The sequence below is a fragment of the Ranitomeya imitator genome, chromosome 7, assembly GCF_032444005.1.
Source record: "Ranitomeya imitator isolate aRanImi1 chromosome 7, aRanImi1.pri, whole genome shotgun sequence".
NCBI classification, from domain to species: domain Eukaryota; kingdom Metazoa; phylum Chordata; class Amphibia; order Anura; family Dendrobatidae; genus Ranitomeya; species Ranitomeya imitator.
This window is the reverse complement of record NC_091288.1, coordinates 212,372,375-212,392,507: the sequence shown is the minus strand read 5'-3', so window position 1 is coordinate 212,392,507 and position 20,133 is coordinate 212,372,375. Positions and strand designations below refer to the sequence as shown.

Genomic DNA, 20,133 nt, shown 5'->3' with positions numbered 1-20,133 from the left:
AATGACAACACTCCCGGTCACTGTATTCTCAAGGCACAGGTTTGTCATAGGAACCTAAAGGAATCAATCAACTCTGGCTGCATGCACATTTAATAATGACGGAAAACCCATATACATTGTTAAGGGCCAGAGCCAGGAAGTGCTGTCATGAGGACACAGAAAAAGATCTTAGATAGATACATACATTCAGACATGGGCTTAACCCTTTCACAAACAGAAAACAGGACCCGAGGCAACAATCTAGCAAGGGTTTATTTCATTATCAAACATCGGCCTGAGCATAGTCAGCAAATAAGTTAATAGGTTAGTAAAGGCAAACGTGTTTAGAAAGTGCTGGTAGTGTAGGGGGGCCCGGGACCCCCGAGCCTGTCACCCCACACTTCATAGCCCTGTTGTAACATCTTACCACACCACATCTTCTTAAGATTCTCTTCTTCTCCTCCTTGGGGACCTGCTAAAGTCAGTCAGGTGGTGGCACCTGATACAAGGTAGCCGCTCTTGGGTTATCCCTGTATATTTGGTTTTCAAGAAATGGAAAAATCATGGCCCCCGGGGAGATGCGAGTGATGTCTATGAATACTCGATCAGCATGGCTTGCAGGTGGCAGGTTCGCCTCTGTTAATTTGCCCGCCACATGTCCAGGGCAGAGGAACCACTGGCAATAAGGCCAACAGGGGCCTACGGCCCAAGTGCTAAAAAGATCGGTGTCACCCCCATCCCCTGATGTTATCTGGAGATCAAAGAGCTACTGTGAGACTTATTGGAAGAGTTGGTGACTCCACTAAGCTGCGAGAAGCCGCTGCAAGACTCCAGACTGGACATGGAGCCCCTGAGAAGGACGGAAACAAACATATTATTATTCACTGACAACAAGCAGAGATCTTATAAATTTGGGTGTGACCTCAGCCTACACTCAGAGTTCCTTACCTGAAGTCTTCTGACGCCAGAACTTCGAAGTAATACATGACTTTACACTTGTGACTGGATCCCTGCAGTGAGGCCAAAACGTCGTCCACCCGGGCCATGCTGGATCCGGAGCAGGGGCTGTGCATCTTCCACTGGAGGATGTAGAACCCGGGCCAGCGAGTTACATGAGATCCCTGAGGAAATATGGAGGAGTCTGGGTAAGTTTCTGCATGCATAAGAACGAATACACAAGCGTCATGTATCCTGCAGGCCGACAGGGCATGATGGGAGTAGTAGTGTTACAACAGCTGGAGATCTTCGCCATAAAACGTCTGCTACTCTGACATCTAGTGGTCACATACAGTAATGCAAGCGATTAGACCACAACCCCCATTATGTTTTCCATGAACACAGTAAATGGGGGAAACCATGCGACCCACCTGGATGCTCTCCCCTTCTCTGCAGACCAGAGGCGCCTCCACCCTCCTGTAATCCACCCCCAGGACCCAGCTCTTGTCTATGAGCTGCACATTGTTGCTGGAGGCTGTGGTCGCTGTGACGGACGCTGGATCCTTTTGATGGACCTCCGGCACCCGCTTAGAATGGAAGAGGCTGAACACGACATCTCCACGGAGGACGTCGAAGTCCCAGGTGATCACCGACTCCACCTCGAGGATTTCAGCTGTTATCTGTGGGGACCCAGGAGAGAGACGTGCGGTTAGGGGCGTCAGCAGCCTCTGCTGTCACTGTGCTACCTGACAGCTAAGAAATCATGCCATGGAGCGGTATTATATATGCAATCTATGACGGCATTATTCGTGCAGGATTATGAATGCTCTATTATAAAGGCAGTGTAGGGCTGTATTATTTATGTGACGCAAGACAGTATTATGTATTATGTAGACACCATTGTATGAGCACTGTATGGCCGCATTATTCAGATAAATGTAAGTATTATGTAGGCACTATTGTATGAGCACTGCATGGTTGCATTATGCAGATAAATGTAAGTATTATGTAGGCACTATTGTATGAGCACTGTATGGCCGCATTATTCAGATAAATGTAAGTATTATGTAGGCACTATTGTATGAGCACTGCATGGCTGCATTATTCAGGTAAATGTAAGTATTAAGTAGGCACTATTGTATGAGCACTGCATGGCTGCATTATGCAGATAAATGTAAGTATTATGTAAGCACTATTGTATGAGCACTGCATGGCTGCATTATGCAGATAAATGTAAGTATTATGTAGGCACTATTGTATGAGCACTGCATGGTTGCATTATTCAGATAAATGTAAGTATTATGTAGGCACTATTGTACAGTATAAGCACTGAATGGCTGCATTATTCAGGTGAATGTAAGTATTATGTACGTATTATATGGGCACTTCATGGCTGTATTATTTCGGCAATGTAAACCAGAATTTAATATTGAATTTATGCCAGATTATTGTGCTAGAAAACTGGAGATAACACCCTGATAACTAGGGGCCTTTATGGAGTGATTATATGGGCGCAGAATGATTGAATTATTCGGCCTCTATATAAAGATAGATAGAAAACAAGCATGTGAGCAGTGTATGGCGGCACTATAAGAGCACGGTATAGTGCTGCTATCTGGCATAGTTTGACGGTATTATTTAACCACACAATGTAGGTAGCTGCCGCTTTGCCCGTGGTCCTCTTTCCACCTTACCTGACCCAATCTACCAAGATAAAGATGACTAGACATTGGCGATGTCACATAGGTAATGGAATCACATGCTGCCTGAAACTGGCCCCTGTAGGTCACATACCTCGTGTGGGGCCCCCTTGTAGATTAACGCTGAGTGGTAAATAGTTTCGGTCCACAGTCGGATGTGATCAGACATCTCGGCATCGTCATCGGATTGATACAGTGACTTGGGGACCAGACCTCCCTCTGGAATGTTACACTGCCGTATACAACATACAGACACGTCATCATCACACAGACACAGAAAACATATTGCAGCTAGAAATAACAATAGAAGAAAGTAAATGATGGATCTGGCTGTGTAAATTAGCTGCACATGCAGAGCTGCAGTGTAGAGCATGGTGAAGGTGAAAGAATTTCAGACAATCAAGCTGAATTATCGCCGGATTATTTCACTTTAATTTTTACATTATTGTAATTCTCACCATGCACTCTCCACCAAGAAAATCTGGGATGACCTCCTTATCCAAATAATCAGAGATGCCGCCGGGTCCTTGGTAATTATTGCCGCTATAGATCAGGAATTTTCGCCGAGAGTTCTCATTGATGAATGGGCTGATCTGAAAGAGAAGGTTCTGGTGAGGCTGGAGAGGAGCTGCTGAGGAACAAGGCCGGACTCAGGGTAGAAACTGGAGAGGAGCTGCTGAGGAACAAGACCGGACTCAGGGTATAAACTGCAGAGGAGCTGCTGAGGAACAGGACCGGACTCAGGGTATAAACTGGAGAGGAGCTGCTGAGGAACAAGGCCAGACTCAGGGAATAAACTGCAGAGGAGCTGCTGAGGAACAAGGCCAGACTCAGGGAATAAACTGCAGAGGAGCTGCTGAGGAACAAGACCGGACTCAGGGTAGAAACTGGAGAGGAGCTGCTGAGGAACAAGACCGGACTCAGGGTATAAACTGCAGAGGAGCTGCTGAGGAACAGGGCCGGACTCAGGGAAGAAACTGGAGAGGAGCTGCTGAGGAACAAGGCCAGACTCAGGGAATAAACTGCAGAGGAGCTGCTGAGGAACAAGACCGGACTCAGGGTATAAACTGCAGAGGAGCTGCTGAGGAACAGGGCCGGACTCAGGGTATAAACTGGAGAGGAGCTGCTGAGGAACAAGGCCAGACTCAGGGAATAAACTGCAGAGGAGCTGCTGAGGAACAAGGCCAGACTCAGGGAATAAACTGCAGAGGAGCTGCTGAGGAACAAGGCCGGACTCAGGGTAGAAACTGGAGAGGAGCTGCTGAGGAACAAGACCGGACTCAGGGTATAAACTGCAGAGGAGCTGCTGAGGAACAGGGCCGGACTCAGGGAAGAAACTGGAGAGGAGCTGCTGAGGAACAAGGCCAGACTCAGGGTAGAAACTGGAGAGGAGCTGCTGAGGAACAAGGCCAGACTCAGGGAATAAACTGCAGAGGAGCTGCTGAGGAACAAGACCGGACTCAGGGTAGAAACTGGAGAGGAGCTGCTGAGGAAAAAGGCCGGACTCAGGGTAGAAACTGGAGAGGAGCTGCTGAGGAACAGGGCCGGACTTAGGGAAGAAGCTGGACAGGAGCTGCTGAGGAACAAGGCAGGACTCAGGGTAGAAACTAGAGAGGAGCTTCTGAGGAAAAAGGCCGGACTCAGGGTAGAAACTGGAGAGGAGCTGCTGAGGAACAAGGCCAGACTTAGGAAAGAAGCTGGACAGGAGCTGCTGAGGAACAAGGCCAGACTCAGGGAATAAACTGCAGAGGAGCTGCTGAGGAACAAGACCGGACTCAGGGTAGAAACTGGAGAGGAGCTGCTGAGGAACAAGGCCAGACTCAGGGAATAAACTGCAGAGGAGCTGCTGAGGAACAAGACCGGACTCAGGGTAGAAACTGGAGAGGAGCTGCTGAGGAAAAAGGCCGGACTCAGGGTAGAAACTGGAGAGGAGCTGCTGAGGAACAGGGCCGGACTTAGGGAAGAAGCTGGACAGGAGCTGCTGAGGAACAAGGCCGGACTCAGGGTAGAAACTAGAGAGGAGCTTCTGAGGAAAAAGGCCGGACTCAGGGTAGAAACTGGAGAGGAGCTGCTGAGGAACAAGGCCAGACTTAGGGAAGAAGCTGGACAGGAGCTGCTGAGGAACAAGGCCAGACTCAGGGAATAAACTGCAGAGGAGCTGCTGAGGAACAAGACCGGACTCAGGGTAGAAACTGGAGAGGAGCTGCTGAGGAACAGGGCCGGACTAAGGGAAGAAGCTGGACAGGAGCTGCTGAGGAACAAGGCCGGACTCAGGGTAGAAACTAGAGAGGAGCTTCTGAGGAAAAAGGCCGGACTCAGGGTAGAAACTGGAGAGGAGCTGCTGAGGAACAGGGCCGGACTTAGGGAAGAAGCTGGACAGGAGCTGCTGAGGAACAAGGCAGGACTTAGGGAAGAAGCTGGAGAGGAACTGCTGAGGAACAAGGCCAGACTCAGGGAATAAACTGTAGAGGAGCTGCTGAGGAACAGGGCCGGACTTAGGGAAGAAGCTGGAGAGGAACTGCTGAGGAACAAGGCAGGACTTAAGGAAGAAGCTGGAGAGGAACTGCTGAGGATCAGGGCCGGACTTAGGGTAGAAACTGGAGAGGAGCTTCTGAGGAACAAGGCCAGACTCAGGGTAGAAACAGGAGAGGAGCTGCTGAGGAACAAGGCCAGACTCAGGGTAGAAACTGGAGAGGAGCTGCTGAGGAACAAGGCCAGACTCAGGGTATAAACTGGAGAGGAGCTGCTGAGGAACAGGGCCGGACTTAGGGAAGAAGCTGGAGAGGAACTGCTGAGGAACAAGGCCAGACTCAGGGCAGAAACTGGAGAGGAGCTGCTGAGGAACAAGGCCAGACTCAGGGTAGAAACTGGAGAGGAGCTGCTGAGGAACAAGGCCAGACTCAGGGTAGAAACTGGAGAGGAACTGCTGAGGAACAAGGCCAGACTCAGGGTAGAAACTGGAGAGGAACTGCTGAGGAACAAGGCCAGACTCAGGGTAGAAACTGGAGAGGAGCTACTGAGGAACAAGGCCAGACTCAGGGTAGAAACTGGAGAGGAGCTGCTGAGGAACAAGGCCAGACTCAGGGTAGAAACTGGAGAGGGGCTGCTGAGGAACAAGGCCAGACTCAGGGTAGAAACTGGAGAGGAGCTGCTGAGGAACAAGGCCAGACTCAGGGTAGAAACTGGAGAGGAGCTGCTGAGGAACAAGGCCAGACTCAGGGTAGAAACTGGAGAGGAGCTGCTGAGGAACAAGGCCAGACTCAGGGTAAAAACGGGACAGGAGCTGTTGAGGAACAGAACCGGACTTAAGGTAGAGACTGGAGGGGAGCTGCTGAGGAACAAGGCCAGACCCAGGGTATAAACTGGAGAGGAGCTGCTGAGGAACAAGGCCAGACTCAGGGTAGAAACTGGAGAGGAGCTGCTGAGGAACAAGGCCGGACTCAGGGTGGAAACGGGACAGGAGCTGCTGAGGAACAGAACCGGATTTAGCGTAGAAGCTGGAGAGGAGCTGCCAAAGAACAGCACCAGATTTAGGGTAGAGGCTGGACAGGAGCTGCCGAGAAACAGGACCAGACTTAAGGGTGAGGCTGGAGAGGAGCTGCCGAGGAACAGCACTGGACTTAGAGTAAAGAAAGAAGCTGCTGAAGAAGAGTACCGGACTTACGGTAGAAGCTAGAGAGAAGCTGCCAAATAACAGCACCAGAATTATAGTAGAGGCTGGAGAGGAGCAGCCAAGAAAAGGACCTGAATTAGGGTAGAGGCTGGAAAGAAGCTGCTGAGGGATAGAACCAGACTTATTGTAAAATCTCAAGAGATGCTGCTTGCTGAGGAACAGGACCGGACTTGTGGTAGAAGCTGGAGAGGAGCTGCCAAAAAAACAACACTGGACTTAAGGAAGAGGCTGAAGAGAGGCTGCCGAGGAATAGGGTTGGACTTAGGGTAGAAGCTGGAAAGGAACTGTCAAGGAACAGAACCAGAGTTAGGGTAGAGTCTAGCGAGGAGCTTCCAAGGAACCACACTGGACTTAGGGTAGAGTTTGGAAAGGAGCTGTTGAGGAATTGGATTGGACTGATGGTAGAATCTGGAGTGGAGCTGCTGAGAAACAGACCTGGACTTGGGGTAGAGGCTGGAGAAGAGCTGCCAAGGAACAGGACAGGGCTTAGGCTAGAGACTGGAGATGAGCTGCTGAGGATCGGACTTAGGGTAAAGCCTATGGGTTATCTCACCAGTGTCCAAAGAACGGGAAAGACTCTGGGGGCCCGAACTATCAGCAGTCGCCCCAAGGTCTCAGGATAATTAGCCTCCACCACCTCTATGATTCGCAGCAAGGCCTTCACACCGGGCCTCCACAAGTGTCTCATGTTCAGCCCTTCCAGGTCTACAAGACAGGTCCATGACCTAAGGGTATAATATAGCATAATATATAAGAGTGTGATGTAATAATATAATGTAACGTAATAAAATAGAATACCACTACCTATTACTAACCTGATGGGGGCGCTGAACAGGTGGGTGTTCTCCTCACACCGTCTCTGCCCTTCCTCATTAATGGACAGGACCTGTTGTATAGAGAATATGTTTCACCAAAGTCCACTCTACAGATTACAAAGTTAGAGCCTGTATGACATCAGACACTCACGTGACGTAATATGGCCTCTTCCCCCACTGCTTTTAACAGTCCCTTGGTGTCTATCTGTCCCAGACGCAGGATATATAGAGGACGGCCATCTTTAAATTAAATGGAAATTGAGTCACTTGCAGTACCTCCTTTCACCACTGCTAGTAATAAAGTCCATAGAGATCAATGCAACAGCGCCCCCCCAGTGTAATTTATGACGTCTAAGTCATATACACAGCTCTGAAAAATAAAGGGAAAACCTAAACAACACAATGTAACTCCAAGTCAAATCACACTTCTGTGAAATCAACCTGTCCAGTTATGAAGCAACACTGATTGTGAATCAATTTCTCTCGCTGTTGTGCAAATGGGACAGACAACAGCTAGAAATGATAGGAAATTAGCAAGACACCCCTATAAAGGAGTGGTTCTGCAGGGGGTCACCACAAACAATTTCTCTGTCCTGATCCTTTTTGGCTGTTTTAGTCACTTTTGTATTTTGTCATTACTCTTGCTCCTAGAGGTACAGTAGCATGAGGAGAGGTCTACAGCCCACAGAAGTTGCTCAGGTAGTGCAGCTCATCCAGGATGGCACATCAATGCAAGCAGTGGCAAGAAGGTTTGCTGTGTCTGTCAGCATAGTGTCCAGAACATGGAGCAGATACCAGGAGACAGGCCAGTACACCAGGAGACGTGGAGGGGGCCGTAGGAGGGCAACAACCCAGCAGCAGGACCGCTACCTCCGCCTTTGTGCAAGGAGAAACACTGCCAGAGCCCTGCAAAATGACCTCCAGCAGGCCACAAATGTGCATGTGTCTGCACAAATGGTTAGAAACAGACTCCATGAGGATGGTCTGAGTGCCCGACGTCCACAGATGGGGGTTGTGCTCACAGCCCAACACCGTGCAGGACGCTTGGCATTTGCCACAGAACACCAGGATTGGCAAATTCACCACTGGCGCCTTGTGCTCTTCACAGATGAGAGCAGGTTCACACTGAGCACATGTGACAGATGTGACAGAGTCTGGAGACGCCATGGAGAGCGATCTGCTGCCTGCAACATCCTTCAGCATGACCGGTGCATTTCTTTGGAGGGCCGCACAGCCCCCCATGTGCTCGCCAGAGGTAGCCTGACTGCCATTAGGTACCGAGATGAGATCCTCAGACCACTTGTGAGACCATATACTGGTGTGGTTGGCCCTGGGTTCCTCCTAATGCAGGACCATGCCAGACCTCATGTGACTGGAGTGTCAGCAGTTCCTGCAAGATGAAGGCATTGAAGCTATGGACTGGCCCGCCCGTTCCCCCGACCTGAATCCGATTGAGCACATCTGGGACATCATGTCTCGCACCATCCACCAACGTCACGTTGCACCACAGACTGTCCAGGAGTTGGCTGATGCTTTAGTCCAGGTCTGGGAGGAGATCCCTCAGGAGACCATCCGCCGCCTTTGCAGGAGCATGCCCAGGCATTGTAGGGAGGTCATACAGGTACGTGGAGGCCACACACACTACTGAGCATCATTTCCTTGTCTTGAGGCATTCGCACTGAAGTTGGATCAGCCTGTAACTTCATTTTCCAATTTGATTTTCAGTATCATTCAAAATCCAGACCTCCGTGAGATATTCATTTTTATTTTCATTGATCATTTTTAGGTTTTATTGTTCTCAACACATTCCACAATGTAATGAATAAAGATTTGCAACTGGAATATTTCATTCAGTGATATCTAGGATGTGTGATTTTTAGTGTTCCCTTTAGATTTTTGAGCAGTGTAAATTATCCCCTAGAAATGAGATATCTAGTTAATGAGGGAGGAGGAACATGATGGTCAGACCGACCTCTGTCATGGTAGTGCCATCCACCGGCGTAATACCCTTCCAATATTGGAGGTGGATGCCATGTCTGGAGGATGTAGTCCACTTGGTATTGCTTCCGCCAGGACAGAGACTGGCAGAGCATCTCTCTAGCTTTCTCCATGTTAAAATCCCGGGCCCGGAGGAAGCGCAGAATATGTTCATCTTTTGGGATCTGGACAATGAAAATGGACAGGTGTCTATGAACCGAAAAAGGGCTAATGTTGGGGGAGGTGCATGTCGGGGGTGATGAGCATGGCATACCTTGCCCTTATGGGTTTCTTGTAGCCACTGTCGTAGGTGGATGAGCGTGCTCTCCTGCAAGGGGGTGAGGTATCCCAGATAGCGCTCAATATACTCAGACTCCAATTTATCATCTGGTAATAAACGGAAAACATTGCAATAAGTCGACTAGTACGTGGATGTCACTGTCAGCCATAGTAGCCGTCATGGAGATGCTTTTCTGTCAAATGGTCACCAAAAGAGGGTTTTATCCCTTTCATGGGTCCTTTAGTTACTACAGTAGAGGCATAAAGCCTACATTTACAATTGGTGTGTAAAGGTAATGGATCCATAAAGTTACATCCTGGGTGAGATCTGTAGAGGACGTTTCTATAGTGTCCTCCTGTGTACAGTATATATCTTGTGGCTCTATAAAGTTACATAGTGAGATATATAAATGACGTCTCTATAGTGTCCTCCTGTGTACAGTATATATATTGTCGCTCTTAAGTTACATAGTGAGTGAGATATATAGATGACGTCTCTATAGTGTCCTCCTGAGTACAGTATATAGATTGTGGCTCTATAAAGTTAAATAGTGAGTGAGATATATAGATGAAGTTTCTATAGTGTCCTCCTGTGTATGGTATATATATTGTGGCTCTATAAAGTTACATAGTGAGATATATAGATGAAGTTACTATATAGTGTCCTCCTGTGTATGGTATATATATTGTGGATCTATAAAGTTACATAGTGAGATATATAAATGACGTCTCTATAGTGTCCTCCTGTGTACAGTATATAGATAGTGGCTCTATAAAGTTACATCCTGGGTGGGATCTATAGATGACGTTTCTATAGTGTCCTCCTGTGTACAGTATATATATTGTGGCTCTATAAAGTTACATAGTGATATATAGATGACGTTTCTATAGTGTCCTCCTGTGTATGGTATATATATTGTGGATCTATAAAGTTACCTAGTGAGATATATAAATGACGTCTCTATAGTGTCCTCCTGTGTACAGTATATAGATTGTGGCTCTATAAAGTTACAGAGTGAGTGAGATATATAGATGAAGTTTCTATAGTGTCCTCCTGTGTATGGTATATATATTGTGGCTCTATAAAGTTACATAGTGAGATATATAGATGAAGTTACTATATAGTGTCCTCCTGTGTATGGTATATATATTGTGGCTCTATAAAGTTACATCCTGGGTGAGATCTATAGATGACGTTTATATAGTGTCCTCCTGTGTACGGTATATAGATAGTGGCTCTGTAAAGTTACATCCTGGGTGAGATCTATAGATGACGTTTACATAGTGTCCTCCTGTGTATGGTATATAGATAGTGGCTCTATAAAGTTACATCCTGGGTGAGATCTATAGATGACGTTTATATAGTGTCCTCCTGTGTACGGTATATAGATAGTGGCTCTGTAAAGTTACATCCTGGGTGAGATCTATAGATGACGTTTACATAGTGTCCTCCTGTGTACGGTATATAGATAGTGGCTCTATAAAGTTACATCCTGGGTGAGATCTATAGATGACGTTTACATAGTGTCCTCGGGTGTATGGTATATAGATAGTGGCTCTATAAAGTTATATGCGGGGTGAGATGTATAAATGATGTTTATATAATGTTTTCCTGTGTATGGTATATAGATAGTGGCTCTATAAAGTTATATCCTGGGTGAGATATATAGATGACGTTTATATAGTGTCCTCCTGTGTATGGTATATAGATAGTGGCTCTATAAAGTTACATCCTGGGTGAGATCTATAGATGACGTTTCTATATAGTGTCCTCCTGTGTATGGTATATAGTGACTATAAAGTTATTTCCAGAGTGAGGTGTATACAAGACTGTTCTATATTGTCCTTCGGTGTATGGTATATAGGTAGGTGAGATGTATAGAAAACTATTCTACAGCGTCCTCCTGTGTACAGTATATAGGTAGGTGAAATGTATAGATGACATTTCTATAGTGTCCTCCTTTGTACAGTGTATAGGTGGGTGAGATCTATAGATGACGTTTCTATAATGTCCTCCTGTGTACGGTATATTAGTAGGGGGGATAAATAGATGATACTGCTATAACTTCCCCTCCTGTCACACACTAATACAGATGATTCCTCCACATTTAGCTAGTACCCATGACCTCCGCTCTTCTGACTCACCGTCCTGTTCCGGCGCCGGATTATGTCCTGCGGTCTCTGCTCGGGGCTGTAGTGGTGCAGATGATGCATCTGTCTCAGTCGTGGGAACCTCAATACTGCAGAGGTGTCCGCTGGTTGCATTTCTTGATACATGGTGGTATCCTCCTGGAGCTCCGGGGGTCCATTGGGGGATGTGAGTGATGCCCTGAGATATCAGCTCATTCAAGTAAAATTCAATGACCTCCTTACCCTGTAATTAACATCGAGAACACACGGCATAAAATCCCCGATCTCCCGTCACCTCTTACATGACTCCAATATAATGAGAGATAACTCAGGAAGACCTAATATAGCGGACTCCTTTTACAAGCGTGCAGTGTAATGGCTGACGTGGCCACTAGGGGAGCAGTTCCATTAGTTACATGTGCAGACACTGCACCATTATAGACATTTGCCCCTGAAATACAACTGACTGCAGGGGGCGCACTTACCCTCTTTATGTTGGCAGTGTACTGCTTCATTGCAATCTTTTCCACCGTGCTCTCGAAACCGAAGAAAGATTTGATGTCAAGGGAAGCCGACTGCTCGAAACACGTCCACTCCTCATTGTCGGGGTGAACCTAGAACCCAAGAACGTGCGCATGTTAGGTGGTCGCCACTCCAGGGCTTGCAGATCTACTGAACACAACCACTCAGGTATGAGCAGAGGAGCTCCTTGAAGATGGATAGTAACAATTATGAGGATGGGGGGGCGATGTCATAAAAGTTCAAGTGAAGCCCCCCGCCGCACCAATAGCTCCATAGTTGTTTCATGAGCTGCGGGGATTTATATCGAAACCTCAGTACAAAGACGTCCGTGGTGCCAGATTCACATGTGCTGGGTAATCTGGCAGCTGGGGGGCGCTCTGCGTCCTGACAGATGGGATTCTGCTGCAGGTTTTATGATTAGGCAGTTTCTACACAGGGTGCGATTAGCCATGTAGCCACACGAGGGCGCTGCTGTCTGCATTTATGAAAAAAAAAAAAAAAAAGTTACAGGACGGATCTGGTGAAAATTCCAAAATCTTCTCTGTGATTTCGAGCCCTTGAGTCGTCCTTTCCTTTCCCAGGACGTCCTGGATGCGGCTTGGCCATTTATGGTTATGGGAAAGTTGGGTGAGCACGGACATTACCGCTCTCGTGGGACTCGTCATCCTGCTTTTCCAGATGTCTCAACTTACTGGGTGTCAATACCTGCAGGACCCCGCAGACGATTTACCAGGAGACAAGACACTGAGCAATAAGATAAGCTATAAACCCTCGTCCCCTCTTGATACTTTTTCTCATAATTTCAGCCCCAGATGATATAAGTAAACTGCCATATAGTGCGAAGTAAAAACTACCGCGCCATAAAACCTACAAATACAATAACCTGCTGACAAGCCTGGATAATAGACCCAATTTTATATGACGCCATCTTAAAGAGCCTGAATAATACCAAAAGGTAGTGCACACAGAAAAAGCCAACATAATACCGCCATATACAGCACAATTAACATAATACACCCTTGAAGTGCCATCTTAATGCTACCACGTAGAGCAAAAATAATCACACAAATATATAATAACCTATAGAAAAACCACCATAATACCACCATATAAAACTCTAAACCCTCATAATACTGCCACACAGTGAACAAATAACCCATTAAAAAGCCCACTTAACTAAATATACATATCGCATACAAATATATAATAATCCAGCAAAGAGTACACATAATACCGCCATGTAGTGCACCAACAATATATAAGATTCCCTTGCAGAGACAGAGAATACCGCCATATACTGCACAAACAATAAATAATCCTTTACACAGCAAATATAACACTGCCATATACTACACAATATATAATAATCCCTTATACAGCCACAATACTGCCATATACTGCAAAACCAATATATAATTCCTTACACAGCCCAGATAACACCGCCATATACTGCACAAACAATATATAATAATTCCTTACACAGCCAAGAAAATGCTGCCATATACTGCACAAATAAGATATAATTCCTTACACAGTCCAGATAATACCGCCATATACCTCACAAATAATATATAATGATCCCTTATACAGCCAACATAATACCGCCATATACTGCTCGTAAAATAATTCCTTCCACAGCCCTGATAAAACCGCTACATACTGCACAAATAATATATAATAATCTGTTACACAGACCAGATAATACCGCCCATATACTGCACAACCAATACCTTAAAGAGCACACATAACACCGTCATATACCTCACAAATAATATAAAATGATTCCTTACACAGCCAACATAATACCGCCATATACTGCACATAAAATAATTCCTTACACAGCCAACATAATACCGCCATATACTGCACATAAAATAATTCCTTACACAGCCAACATAATACCGCCATATACTGCACATAAAATAATTCCTTACACAGCCAACATAATACCGCCATATACTGCACATAAAATAATTCCTTACACAGCCCAGATAATACCGCTACATACTGCACAAATAATATATAATAATCTGTTACACAGACCAGATAATACCGCCATATAGTGCCCAAATAATATAGAAAACCTTTTGAAGAGCCGAAATAATACCACCATAGACTTTGCTGTACCGGGTAAGATTATCCATGGGAATTGCTATTTTAGCAGTTTCCTGATATATGCAGCTAGGCTCACTTGCCCTTTAAGATGAGACCATCACCTCCAGACTTCAGGGTCCCTAATTCCTTACATTCTGTGACGTCTGAAGGAGACAAGTGGAGGCAGGAGACAAATATTCCAGATATGTTAAAAGTGTGACAACTCCCTATCGATCGCTGGTATTTCTGCTCCAGGACCGGCACCGCTCCCCCCACCAGAAGGGTCCACGTCTGCCCCCCGCGGTTGTAGTGGTTTCTAGATACGCAGGGGGATACGTTATGGCCACCGCACAGTTTTTCTAGACTCCGGAGCAGACCGTTCCGCAGGCGGCACGTACAGAGTAGCTGCAGGTCTCGTTCACCAGCACCCGGGTGGAGAAGGTCTCGTTGTGAGCGTCGATGAGCAGCGTGCGATCCTTCCAGTTCAAGGTGTTTTTCTGGATAAAATAAACGTATTCCACACCGGCAATCTGTAATGTAGAAGACACAGAATACCATAAAGGAGGAGCGGGAAAGTAGCACAAACGGCTGGGAAGGGGGCAAGAGTTAGGCTATGTGCACACCTTCAGGATTTCTTGCCGAAATTTCCTGAGAAAAAACGGAAATTTTCTGCAAGAAATCTGCATGCGTTTTTTGCGTGTTTTTGGTGCGTTTTTTTTTGCAGATTTTTCCGGACATTTCCCAATGCATTATATACTGGGAAATCCGCAAAATTAATGAACATGCTGCGTTTTTTTTCCGCGATGTGTTTTTTTCGCAGAAAAAAATGCATCATGTGCACAAAAATTGCGGAATGCATTCTAAATGATGGGATGCCTAATGTATGCTTTTTTGCGGTTTTATAGCGTTTTTATAGCGAAAAAAAACGCGAAAAATCAGCAACATGTGCACACAGCTTAAGAGAAGCCAGTGTGTCAGTAGTAGGGCGGTAGAATGACGGGCGTAGGGGGTCTGTAGTATGAAGACAGTAGTTTGAGGGGAGTAGGGGGCCTGTAGTATGAGGACAGTAGTTTTAGGGGAGTAGGGGGCCTGTAGTATGAGGACAGTAGTTTTAGGGTAGTAGGGGGCCTGTAGTATGAGGACAGTAGTTTTAGGGTAGTAGGGGGCCTGTAGTATGAGGAGAGTAGGATGAGGGTAGTAGGGGGCCTGTAGTATGAGGACAGTAGTTTGAGGGGAGTAGGGGGCCTGTAGTATGAGGAGAGTAGTATGAGGGTAGTAGGGGGTCTGTAGTATGAGGAGAGTAGGATGAGGGTAGTAGGGGGCTGTAGTATGAGGACAGTAGGATGAGGGTAGTAGGGGGCCTGTAGTATGAGGAGAGTAGGATGAGGGTAGTAGGGGGTCTGTAGTATGAGGAGAGTAGGATGAGGGTAGTAGGGGGCCTGTAGTATGAGGACAGTAGTTTGAGGGGAGTAGGGGGCCTGTAGTATGAGGAGAGTAGTTTGAGGGGAGTAGGGGGCCTGTAGTATGAGGAGAGTAGGATGAGGGTAGTAGGGGGCTGTAGTATGAGGACAGTAGGATGAGGGTAGTAGGGGGCCTGTAGTATGAGGACAGTAGTTTTAGGGTAGTAGGGGGCTGTAGTATGAGGACAGTAGGATGAGGGTAGTAGGGGGCCTGTAGTATGAGGAGAGTAGTTTGAGGGGAGTAGGGGGCCTGTAGTATGAGGAGAGTAGTATGAGGGTAGTAGGGGGCCTGTAGTATGAGGAGAGTAGGATGAGGGTAGTAGGGGGCTGTAGTATGAGGACAGTAGGATGAGGGTAGTAGGGGGCCTGTAGTATGAGGAGAGTAGTTTGAGGGGAGTAGGGGGCCTGTAGTATGAGGAGAGTAGTATGAGGGTAGTAGGGGGTCTGTAGTATGAGGAGAGTAGGATGAGGGTAGTAGGGGGCTGTAGTATGAGGACAGTAGGATGAGGGTAGTAGGGGGCCTGTAGTATGAGGACAGTAGTTTTAGGGTAGTAGGGGGCTGTAGTATGAGGACAGTAGGATGAGGGTAGTAGGGGGCCTGTAGTATGAGGAGAGTAGTTTGAGGGGAGTAGGGGGCCTGTAGTATGAGGAGAGTAGTATGAGGGTAGTAGGGGGCCTGTAGTATGAGGACAGTAGTTTGAGGGGAGTAGGGGGCCTGTAGTATGAGGAGAGTAGTTTGAGGGGAGTAGGGGGCCTGTAGTATGAGGAGAGTAGTATGAGGGTAGTAGGGGGTCTGTAGTATGAAGACAGTAGTTTGAGGGGAGTAGGGGGCCTGTAGTATGAGGACAGTAGTTTTAGGGTAGTAGGGGGCCTGTAGTATGAGGACAGTAGTTTGAGGGGAGTAGGGGGCCTGTAGTATGAAGACAGTAGTTTGAGGGGAGTAGGGGGCCTGTAGTATGAGGACAGTAGTTTTAGGGTAGTAGGGGGCCTGTAGTATGAGGACAGTAGTTTGAGGGGAGTAGGGGGCCTGTAGTATGAGGAGAGTAGGATGAGGGTAGTAGGGGGCCTGTAGTATGAGGAGAGTAGTATGAGGGTAGTAGGGGGCCTGTAGTATGAGGAGAGTAGGATGAGGGTAGTAGGGGGCCTGTAGTATGAGGAGAGTAGTATGAGGGTAGTAGGGGGCCTGTAGTATGAGGAGAGTAGTATGAGGGTAGTAGGGGGCCTGTAGTATGAGGAGAGTAGTATGAGGGTAGTAGGGGGCCTGTAGTATGAGGAGAGTAGTATGAGGGTAGTAGGGGGTCTGTAGTATGAGGAGAGTAGGATGAGGGTAGTAGGGGGTCTGTAGTATGAGGACAGTAGTTTTAGGGTAGTAGGGGGCCTGTAGTATGAGGAGAGTAGGATGAGGGTAGTAGGGGGTCTGTAGTATGAGGAGAGTAGGATGAGGGTAGTAGGGGGCCTGTAGTATGAGGACAGTAGTTTTAGGGTAGTAGGGGGCCTGTAGTATGAGGAGAGTAGGATGAGGGTAGTAGGGGGCCTGTAGTATGAGGAGAGTAGTATGAGGGTAGTAGGGGGTCTGTAGTATGAGGAGAGTAGTATGAGGGTAGTAGGGGGCCTGTAGTATGAGGAGAGTAGGATGAGGGTAGTAGGGGGCCTGTAGTATGAGGAGAGTAGTATGAGGGTAGTAGGGGGTCTGTAGTATGAGGAGAGTAGTATGAGGGTAGTAGGGGGCCTGTAGTATGAGGAGAGTAGGATGAGGGTAGTAGGGGGTCTGTAGTATGAGGAGAGTAGGATGAGGGTAGTAGGAGGCCTGTAGTATGAGGAGAGTAGTATGAGGGTAGTAGGGGGTCTGTAGTATGAGGAGAGTAGGATGAGGGTAGTAGGGGGTCTGTAGTATGAGGAGAGTAGGATGAGGGTAGTAGGGGGGCTGTAGTATGAGGAGAGTAGGATGAGGGTAGTAGGGGGCCTGTAGTATGAGGAGAGTAGGATGAGGGTAGTAGGGGGCCTGTAGTATGAGGAGAGTAGGATGAGGGTAGTAGGGGGTCTGTAGTATGAGGAGAGTAGGATGAGGGTAGTAGGGGGCTGTAGTATGAGGAGAGTAGGATGAGGGTAGTAGGGGGCTGTAGTATGAGGATAGTAGCATGAGGGTAGTAGGGGGGCTGTAGTATGAGGATAGTAGCATGAGGGTAGTAGGGGGTCTGTAGTATGAGGATAGTAGCATGAGGGTAGTAGGGGGGCTGTAGTATGAGGATAGTAGCATGAGGGTAGTAGGGGGTCTGTAGTATGAGGATAGTAGCATGAGGGTAGTAGGGGGGCTGTAGTATGAGGAGAGTAGTTTGAGGGTAGTAGGGGGTCTGTAGTATGAGGACAGTAGTTTGAGGGTAGTAGGGGGTCTGTAGTATGAGGACAGTAGTTTGAGGGTAGTAGGGGGTCTGTAGTATGAGGATAGTAGTATGAGAGTAGTAGGGGGGCTGTAGTTTGAGGGTAGTAGGGGGGCTGTAGTATGAAGGGAGTAGCATGAGGGTAGTAGGGGGGCTGTAGTATGAGGATAGTAGCATGAGGGTAGTAGGGGGCCTGTAGTATGAGGACAGTAGTTTGAGGGTAGTAGGGGGTCTGTAGTATGAGGACAGTAGTATGAGGGTAGTAGGGGGGCTGTAGTATGAGGGTAATAGGGGGCCTGTAGTATGAGGACAGTAGTTTGAGGGTAGTAGGGGGGCTTTATTATGAGGACAGTAGTATGAGGGTAGTAGGAGTGCTGTAGTATGACAGTAGTAGGGGGCCTCTAGTATGAGGGTAGTAGGGGGTCTGTAGTATGAGGGTAGTAGGAGGCCTGTAGTATGAGGACAGTAGTTTGAGGGTAGTAGGGGGTCTGTAGTATGAGGGTAGTAGGGGGCCTGTAGTATGAGGACAGTAGTTTGAGGGTAGTAGGGGGTCTGTAGTATGAGGACAGTAGTATGAGGGTAGTAGGGGGGCTGTAGTATGAGGGTAGTAGGAGGCCTCTAGTATGAGGGGAGTAGTATGAGGGTAGTAGGGGGCCTGTAGTATGAGGACAGTAGTTTGAGGGTAGTAGGGGGTCTGTAGTATGAGGGTAGTAGGGGGTCTGTAGTATGACAGTAGTAGGGGGCCTCTAGTATGAGGGTAGTAGGGGGTCTGTAGTATGAGGGTAGTAGGAGGCCTCTAGTATGAGGGGAGTAGTATGAGGGTAGTAGGGGGCCTCTAGTATGAGGGGAGTAGTATGAGGGTAGTAGGGGGTCTGTAGTATGAGGACAGTAGTATGAGGGTAGTAGGGGGCTGTAGTATGAGGGTAGTAGGGGGGCTGTAGTATGAGGGTAGTAGGGGGGCTGTAGTATGAGGGTAGTAGGGGGGCTGTAGTATGAGGGTAGTAGGGGGGCTGTAGTATGAGGGTAGTAGGGGGCTGTAGTATGAGGACAGTAGTATGAGGGTAGTAGGGGGGCTTTATTATGAGGACAGTAGTATGAGGGTAGTAGGGGGTCTGTAGTATGACAGTAGTAGGGGGCCTCTAGTATGAGGGTAGTAGGGGGTCTGTAGTATGAGGGTAGTAGGAGGCCTCTAGTATGAGGGGAGTAGTATGAGGGTAGTAGGGGGCCTGTAGTATGAGGACAGTAGTTTGAGGGTAGTAGGGGGTCTGTAGTATGAGGACAGTAGTATGAGGGTAGTAGGGGGGCTGTAGTATGAGGGTAGTAGGGGGCTGTAGTATGACAGTAGTAGGGGGCCTGTAGTATGAGGAGAGTAGTGTGAGGGTAGTAGGGGGGCTGTAGTATGAGGGTAGTAGGGGGGCTGTAGTATGAGGACAGTAGTATGAGGGTAGTAGGGGGCTGTAGTATGAGGGTAGTAGGGGGGCTGTAGTATGAGGGTAGTAGGGGGGCTGTAGTATGAGGGTAGTAGTATGAGGGTAGTAGGGGGCTGTAGTATGACAGTAGTAGGGGGCCTGTAGTATGAGGAGAGTAGGATGAGGGTAGTAGGGGGTCTGTAGTATGAGGAGAGTAGGATGAGGGTAGTAGGAGGCCTGTAGTATGAGGAGAGTAGTATGAGGGTAGTAGGGGGTCTGTAGTATGAGGAGAGTAGGATGAGGGTAGTAGGGGGTCTGTAGTATGAGGAGAGTAGGATGAGGGTAGTAGGGGGGCTGTAGTATGAGGAGAGTAGGATGAGGGTAGTAGGGGGCCTGTAGTATGAGGAGAGTAGGATGAGGGTAGTAGGGGGCCTGTAGTATGAGGAGAGTAGGATGAGGGTAGTAGGGGGTCTGTAGTATGAGGAGAGTAGGATGAGAGTAGTAGGGGGCTGTAGTATGAGGAGAGTAGGATGAGGGTAGTAGGGGGCTGTAGTATGAGGATAGTAGCATGAGGGTAGTAGGGGGGCTGTAGTATGAGGATAGTAGCATGAGGGTAGTAGGGGGTCTGTAGTATGAGGATAGTAGCATGAGGGTAGTAGGGGGGCTGTAGTATGAGGATAGTAGCATGAGGGTAGTAGGGGGTCTGTAGTATGAGGATAGTAGCATGAGGGTAGTAGGGGGGCTGTAGTATGAGGGTAGTAGGGGGGCTGTAGTATGAGGG

The 20,133-nt window shown here is 47.7% G+C and overlaps 1 protein-coding gene across 3 annotated transcripts in view; it reads right to left on the bottom strand.

Moving 5' to 3' along the window:
- Positions 1-234: 234 nt before the first annotated feature.
- SEC14L5 (SEC14 like lipid binding 5) overlaps positions 235-20,133 on the bottom strand; it is a 90,348-nt gene continuing 70,449 nt past the window's right edge. For all 3 annotated transcript variants that reach the window (XM_069734738.1, XM_069734737.1, XM_069734739.1), the window contains 13 exons: positions 14,504-14,635; positions 11,975-12,103; positions 11,505-11,733; positions 9,355-9,467; positions 9,076-9,265; positions 7,255-7,343; positions 7,104-7,174; positions 6,842-7,013; positions 3,074-3,208; positions 2,710-2,847; positions 1,347-1,595; positions 928-1,100; positions 235-829 (listed from right to left, as the gene is read on the bottom strand). In XM_069734738.1, coding sequence (XP_069590839.1) covers positions 727-829; positions 928-1,100; positions 1,347-1,595; positions 2,710-2,847; positions 3,074-3,208; positions 6,842-7,013; positions 7,104-7,174; positions 7,255-7,343; positions 9,076-9,265; positions 9,355-9,467; positions 11,505-11,733; positions 11,975-12,103; positions 14,504-14,635 — 1,923 coding nt within the window. In that variant the 3' untranslated portion in view covers positions 235-726. The remainder of the gene's footprint in view (positions 830-927; positions 1,101-1,346; positions 1,596-2,709; positions 2,848-3,073; positions 3,209-6,841; positions 7,014-7,103; positions 7,175-7,254; positions 7,344-9,075; positions 9,266-9,354; positions 9,468-11,504; positions 11,734-11,974; positions 12,104-14,503; positions 14,636-20,133) is intronic.